Source organism: Nuphar pumila, chromosome 16 (assembly GCF_984573655.1).
Source record: "Nuphar pumila chromosome 16, dmNupPumi1.hap1.1, whole genome shotgun sequence".
Taxonomy (NCBI): domain Eukaryota; kingdom Viridiplantae; phylum Streptophyta; class Magnoliopsida; order Nymphaeales; family Nymphaeaceae; genus Nuphar; species Nuphar pumila.
Window position 1 is genome coordinate 49,411,008 of NC_143264.1, and position 8,221 is coordinate 49,419,228.

At 35.5% G+C, this 8,221-nt stretch overlaps 1 protein-coding gene across 1 annotated transcript; it reads left to right on the plus strand.

The window, feature by feature from the left end:
* Positions 1-274: 274 nt before the first annotated feature.
* Positions 275-7,398, plus strand: LOC149813230 (uncharacterized). Its single transcript, XM_089991088.1, has 2 exons — positions 275-391; positions 7,138-7,398. Exons 1-2 carry the CDS (start codon positions 275-277, stop codon positions 7,396-7,398), a joined length of 378 nt encoding a protein of 125 aa, XP_089847214.1.
* Positions 7,399-8,221: the final 823 nt, after the last annotated feature.

Here is an 8,221-nt window from a genome sequence, read left to right on the forward strand (position 1 = left end):
AAGTTTACTCCTCTTTACTGTAAAAATTCTGGGTTAGTGACAATATCATTCACGTTATTGCACTGTCTTGAATACTCTTTCTTGTTTAGTCTTTAATTTAGTTGTATCTGCTTACATTTTTTTTCATTTATTTTGGGCAAGTTTGGTCATTACAAAAACAAAAGAGGGAGGAAAAGCATCAAATTTCAATACCTCGCACCAAACTTCCTATAGCTGTCTTGACCTCAGCAAGTTGGATTTCTGCGTCAAATTGAAGACAGCTCAGGAACTACTAATGCACTCTGTATTTGCTGAATCAGTTTGGATAACAGGTTTGATAGGCTTGGAGAAGCTCTCACTTATACTCCCACATCACCCCACCACATTCATAGCCCGGTCTTCCATTGCTACAGTAGCTGCCCTGTTTCCACCAACACCTCCCTGCACTTTCTGCTAAAATTCCAGCAATCACACCATTGTTGCCTCCTTCGATTCATCTTAGTACGGCTTACAACAACAACAACCATCTTCTATGTCTGTCGTACTTCCCTTCCCTATGTCCATCTTTCACTCAGCCACAGTGATTTCAACTTCCATATTCCACCTTCACTACTGCAGTTTTTCTTACATCTACAGTAGCCACCATCGCATTCTGTTTCACAACAACACACCACTTTCCCTATTGCCCCACAATTCCCCTTGTCTAACCCTCCCTTGCTTCTTTCACCATTACAACTGCCCTTGCAACTCATAAGCAGCTGCACCTGGGCACACTTCTTCCCAACTGTCATACGTTGTTATTTCAATCATATTTAACCCAGTTTTGTATCATTACCTTTCGTTATAACACCCATCTAGCTCCAGCCACTTGCTATACAGCATTTCCCATATGTTATGCATATTCACTCAACCTCCCAGCTGCATATATGTCTATGTCATTCACTCTCATAGAACCACTTTACATTGTATATCTCCTTCCTTGTTGTATTTCTTCTTCATCAACACCTATGCTGCCTGTATATCATGTGTAATATATATATATATATATATATATATATATATATATAGATAGATAGATAGATAGATAGATAGATAGATAGATATAGATATGCCTGTATATATGAATACAAGTATATATATATCCCCTCCCATCTTCTTCATCATATATATCTTGGCATATGAGTGTTTTACCATTGACATCTATATACAATTTTCTTCTATTTTTCATACTAATCAAGTGTTTTGCAGGAGAATATGAGGAAAAGATCATTACTTGGAGTTGTAAATTCAATTTCATGTATTGTAATAGTTAGATATTAATGAGAATTTACATTTCCTGTTTTAGATAGAATGAATGAGCATTGTAAATATCATAAATTGCTTATTTTCATGCTTTTTACCTTTATTTTTCAAAATCTCACAAATGGCAACACGAATGGCACGTGCACCATTTCGTAAAAGGTAATTAATCCTAAGTTGATGATTTACATCAATGGCCATAGTCAGGATATAAACAAAACTTCGTATTTTTGTCTTTTATAAAATAACACTAGATCCACACTGGATCCTTTTTAAATTTCATCATATTTTCTTTAAATATTTTCCTCTTTTATCAGGGTTTAATTTAAAATTAATTCAATATATATACCAATGGCCATAGTCAGGGTATATTGAGAGTTAATTTCATTTTAAACTCTATAAAGGCACCAAAAAAATGTGTTTTTATTCTTCACTTGAATTTAAATATAAATCATTATATAATACATTCAATGACCATAGTCAGGGATATATTATATCTTCAATCTTATTTTAATTCATTTGGAGAATGGAATAGCTTTTCAAAATCTAATTTCAAAACTATTTAAATTCATTCATCATTTAGAATAGAATTGCATCATATTTTCAAAATTCTCTTTTCAAAATTCCAAGTGATTCTTTTCTTCATTTATCAGATCAAATCTTATTTATGGATTCAAATTCAATTCTATCTCATTTTCAAGATTCAAAAGTCTATTTCAGTGTCCAATTTGACTTTAAAATTTCAAGAATCATTTTGTATTCAAATTTCAAATTTCCAATTCAAATCAAAATTCAAATTCAAAGTTTAAATTAACCTTGAAGTTTTTTATTCATCTTCTGATTTCAAATTCAAAAATCAAGTTTATCTTCAAAATCCAAGTTTTGAGATTGATTCCAAATTCAAGTCTTTTTCTAAGTTTTAAATTTAATGAGGGTTTTCAAAACCCAGATCCATCTTCAAAAGTCCCATTTGGACTTTCACAATCCAAATCCAAAGTTAGATTTTAATCCCAACTTGGATCCAGATTTCCAAGTACAAATCTTCACCTTTTGGATCTTAGGTTTCAGATCCAAAATCCATTTAGGATCCAGAATCCAACTTTCACTTTTGAATCTTAGATTTCAGATCCAATTCCATTTTAGGATCCAGAACCCAGTTTCACTTTGGATCTCAGACTTCAGATCCAAAATCCATCTTAGGGTCCAGAGTTCAACTGTATTTTTTATCTCAGACTTCAGATCCAAAATCCATTTGAGATCCAGAATTCAGTTCCATCTTGAATCTCAGACTTCAGATCTAAAATTCATCTTAGGGTCCAGACTTCAACTCTATTTTTGATCTCAGACTTCAGATCCAAAATCCATCTTAGGGTCTAGAGTACAACTCTATCTTGGATCTCAAACTTCAGATCCAAATCCATTTTAGGATTCAGAACCCAATTCCACTTTGGATCTCAGACTTCAGATCCAAAATCCATTTGAGATCCAGAATTCAATTCCATCTTGAATCTCAGACTTCAAGATCCAAAATCCATTTCAAATTTTAGATCCAATGCAGATTTCAGATTCAAATCCCATCTTAGGATCCAGACTTTGGATTCAAAATTCCATCTTGAAATCCAGATTTCAAATCAAATTCTATTTTCAATTCCAACTTTCAAATCCAATTCCGTTTCATTTCCAGATTTCAAATCTAAATTCTATTTTACAGATCACATCTGGATTTCTTAAATCCATTTCTATCTTTAAATATCATTTGGATTTCTCAAATTCCATCCTGATTTCCAAAATTTAAATCTTAAATTCAATTTCCATTTCAAATTTCATCTCTTCTCCTAAATCTAAGTTCAAAGTCCATCTTCTAAACTTTGAAAATTTCCTTTCTTTCCCTTTTATCTCAGCTTTAAATCATTCTCTTTCTAAAATCAAGATTTATTCTTCCAACTCTAAATTACTTCAAAGACTTAAAACTTCTCTGATCTATCTCAAGTTCTAAGTTAGATTCAATAATTCAGAAACCATTTCTTCATTCTATTATCAAGTCTATCTCAGAAAAACTTGGAGATTTTCAAAACATTTTTTTTTAAAAAGCATACATCCTTGCATTGCACAAGCATGATTCTTTGTGCATTTAGACTTAAGATAAATTCTTAGATGATATTTAGGCAAAGCAAAAGGCATAAATTCGATCCTTGGTTCGATTACCCCTGGTAAAGGTGCCAGGAACGGTCGAACCTCATACCGACAAGCGAATCCCGTCTCTCCATTTTTCCCGCAATATATTTTCAAAACGGAGGTGAGTTATTTGCTAAATATTTTCAAATTAAGGTCAAGTGAAACCCCGCAAAAGAGTTCCTCTTCTCTCTTTCTTTCTTTCTTTTCTCTTCTCTCTTTCTTTTCTGTCTTTTCATTTCTCCCTTCAAAAAGGAGAAATAGAGGTCAGAAAAGGAAAAGAGGTGGAAGAGAGAGAAACCACAAGAGAGGAAAAATTTTGCGATGATCACAAATCTGAATTCATTTTATATATCTGACTCAATTTTGGATCTGAACCCAGTGTTAAAATCCAAATCTGAGCCTCGTTATCCAATCTTCAGAATTGAATTCGCAAAAATACCAAAAAGAATTTCCGAAAGGCTCGGACAGTATATCCGGCATCCAGTTGGATCCACGCCCCTGTATTTCTTGATTCGAGGTTAAAAACTCGAATATTTCCTCAAAATCTGGATCAAAACCCATTGTTTGAGAAAATTTCAAAAGTTTTCCTCAGAAAAATTCCTCTTTTGCAAAATATTTCTCAAAAATATAAAAATAGTTTTTAAATCCCTTATTTTTGCCTAGATTTTAGAGTTTTATTCCAAAAAAATAAATAAATAAAAATACAAAAAATATGAAGAAAAGAACAAAAAATTCAAAACATAAAGAAAATTACAAAAAAATAAGTATTAAAAACCCCTTTTTGAGAAAGTTTTTTTTTAGAGAGCCTTGTTTTTGAAAAATTGGAAAACCTTGCAACGACTTTCCGTTTTCTCTCTCTCTCTCTCTCTCTCACGCTGGGCCTTCCCCTGCTTCACAGCTTCATCCCTCATGATCACCCTTCGATTGGCTGATCTCACCATCAACCCTCCATCGCCAACCACCTCCCTTCTTCTTCGTCCTCTCTCGTTCATCCCCAACAAACTCCTTCCCGATGCTTCTCCCCCCCCCCCCCCCCTCTATAAAAAGAGGCCAGAGGAGAAGGGGCTCAAGGAAGAAAAAAAAGAAAAACAATCTTCTACCTATCCATCGATACCCTATCGATCTTCACACCCTCTTCTGCTTCTCCCTTTTCCAAAGTTCCCCATTCCCCTCCTTCCTCTTCTCCTTTCCTTCTACTTCTCCTTTCCTTATTACCTCCCCCCCCCCCGCCCCAACCACTGGTTTTACGCTTCCCCTATTGGTGAAGAAAACACCATTCGACAGTAACCAACCAAAGGATTCAGCTCTTCAATCTCAAACTCTGTCGATTCAAGGGATCTGATCTATCCAGCAGTCAAAGGAAGCACCCTCTTCCTCTCAATTGAAACCAGCTGATTCAGAAGCTTTGGTCGAGATAAGGACTTCTCCCCCCCCTCCTCCTCTCTTTCATCTGCTGTTTTTCTTTTCTATCACTTCCATTAGAGCACCCATGTAGCATCAGTTTTACATTTAGAAGAAAACCGATCTACATATGCTGTGCAAAATTAACAGGATATCCGATCCGAACATTTTTTTTCTCTTTCTTTCTTCTTTTCACTATTCATTTCTGAATTCCTTGTGATTTTCAGTATGTTTTGTAGAAGTTTATCATTTATTTTTGCTTCTGCATTAGCTTACTTTCTGTCTTTGATTCAATTTCATCATCGTTTGTTTGCATCACCCATCTTCCATTAGAGTGATTAGTATCGGGTTCATATCCTGTGCATCGACATGGTGTCCTGCAATGGAATTGAATCCCAAAAAAAGGGGGCTTCATACCGGCGTTCTGCAGAGCTTTAATGTCCATCGCAGCATACTGTTGAATGTAGATTAGGAGTGAATTTAGATATGGTTTGTCGAAAGCAAATCAAATTCTGATTCACTTCTCTAAAATCATTCTAAATCATCACCTGTTGATGATTTAGAATCTCTCTTCCATCCGATTTCACCATCTAGTAGTCATATGTTTCATTGTGTTCAGTTTAATGATTTACGGATGCTTCATTTGTCCAATTCATCGTTTTATATTTCATTACATTCATTCATCTATAAATAGCACAATTCATCTTTTCTGTATTTGCTTTATTCCATATTCTCCCTGGGTTCATCTGTATTGTTTATATTTTCTGGCATTTTCGTTTTTCATTTGCATTTGATCTGCTCCATTTTACTACATAACATATACTATATATCATAAAGCATCTGTGCTTTTACTTATTTCGTCATCATCCTATGTGTTGCAATCCCATCATCGTTCTGTGTATCACAACCCCAATACATATTTAGTTTCATCTTGATTTTCCCTCTTTCCTATTTTATTTTTCTTGATTTTCGATTCCTCGCTTTACATTTTGATCGTCTTTTAAATTTGATTGTCTGTTCATATTTAGATTCCATGTTATCATTTACTGTTTGCACTTGATTTCTCGTTTCATATTATCCATCACATTCATGTTCATGTGTTTTGCTTCATTTGTTTATCTCCATCATATTTTCCTTCATCATTCTCATTTTATCCATTTCTGTATTTTACTTTACATCCAGTTTCACCCTGATTTTGTATTTGTATATGCAATTTCCTATTTGCAAAATCCATTTCCTTGTTTATAATGTTCGATCATCCTCCCAATCATGTGTCAATCCTATGGCTTATGGCACTCTGTTCATCTCGGTTGCATTTTGTCACTGAATTCATACTATCTGATACATACCATATGATTAACTGATAAACTGATGAGAATCCCATTGTTGTTTTTTGTTCATAATCATTGTGTCAATGTCTCTTGAGAATAAATCTGCTAGATTCATCATGAATGGGGTTTTGTTTGAGAAGTTACATTAAGGATATGTGGAAGACCCCGATCATCAGGTCCCAGAAATTCCCTATTCTAGCCAAGTTCTCAAATAACGTTAAAAAAAAAACTTCAGTAGGTTGGCTTTACGTACCATCCTAGCAGGTATTGGATATTGGCAGCACCAACATGTATTATGGTCTTTGCATCTCCACCATCTCCTTCAAGCACAAGTTTTGATGAGTGTATGTCAGGATCTTCAGGATTTGTGAGCTTAGGTCCAGGTAAAGAGCAGCTTATTTCAACCCATATCTGACATCCCTATCAGTAAAGTCAATGTTGTCAGATCTGGTTGAAGAATATCCGATGTGGCTGCATCTAGGACTTTTGCAACTATCCAGCTATTCGGGTAATCTGACTTGACTCTTTGCAGTCAAGAGTGCATAGATGCTGGCAATTTAGTTGGGATTGAAGCCTTCTCATCACTCACGTACTGTGGCTAGAAACAGAAGCTTATACAGTTGTTTGCTCGAATATATCGCTTCTTTTGTACATAGTTTGATGTTTTTTATATTATATATGCTTATTACGACATGTTCTTGACGTTCCTCTCTACACATTATCACTTACCAATGTTTCCAGTCTTATATTTGTTAGTCGATCCCACCTGATATCATTTTTTTTTATCACTGAAGAATACTCAATGCTTATACAATACATCACCACCCCTGTCATCCACTGTGCACAACACTGTCTCATTCCAGCACTCTAACTCACTTAAACATCTGTTGCATCTGTGCATCGTCATCTTCAGATTGCTCATAGCTGCACCTCTTCCCCACTATCTTTGTAGTTTCTAGCCTTCAACACCACCACCTATAGTGTTTCACACTCAGCAATACTGCTGAAGCGTTTGCATCTATCTACTGCACCATCATCACAATTTGTAAATATCTCCCGTTGGTATAACCACATAAGTGCATTTCTGAGGTTGAGTGAGGTTTCTGGGGAAGGTGAGGGTGTCAAAGTAGAAGGGTATGCACCTCACTGTGAAGGAACTTCTGTGACTCCTCCAGTTTCTGATTCAAAGGAGATTGCTACAAGAAGCTGGTGACGATGGCAGTTTCATTTGACAATCTTAACTCAGAATCTAGTCTCCAGAAGCTTGATAGCTGCCTTCTTTCCCTGAGTTATATAACTGAGTACCAGGCTTCCAATGATGATCTTTGTGTTTATGTTGCTCAATCCACTCACTTATCACTGTCAGAGCTTCTCAAGTTTGCTCTTTTCGCAAATTTTGCTATTGTTGACATAATTGTGAGCTTCATGGGGAATTTGGTAAGATTTTATCAGATCACAAAACTCAGCATAGTCTCTTGTTTGCTGGAACTTGTTTTCAACCATGTTCGATATTCAAGGGATACCAAGCTCAGATCCTTGTTGTTCTCATAAGAGTTACTGTTTGCACTGTCACTGACATCGGTATGAATACCAGGGGTTTTATTGCAGCTATTATTACTGTTTTGGGAGAATTTCCTCATTTTATTTCATATCAACACCAGCACCACAGTACCCGTGTCTTCACCAGCCACAGTCATGGCTGCTGCAACATCCACAACAATGTCTATAGCCGCTAGCATCCTACCAATTGCACCTGCCCACAACATTTGGGCACTCTTCAATGTAGAGTCTTTAGCATAATACTTACCCATTACTACACTGCCATATCACAACAACACTGCGTCTTCTTCACATCCTCTTACTGTCCCCTACATACCCGACACTCTGTGTATTTGCTGCATTCATAGTGTATTTGCTGCATTCATATTTCATTCTCTCTATAGCATATGCTCTTGTCCATTGATAATGTGTATATCTGTGCTTTTATTATATATACAATATATGGCATACACTTCAAAATTATATATATCAAAGTC

Bases quoted from the DNA above. Each gene is read 5' to 3' on its own strand.
- LOC149813230 (XM_089991088.1), top strand. From the start codon at position 275: ATGCACTCTGTATTTGCTGAATCAGTTTGGATAACAGGTTTGATAGGC. The intron at 392-7,137 runs GTAGCTGCCCTG...CTATCTTTGTAG, and splicing joins CCCGGTCTTCCATTGCTACA to TTTCTAGCCTTCAACACCAC.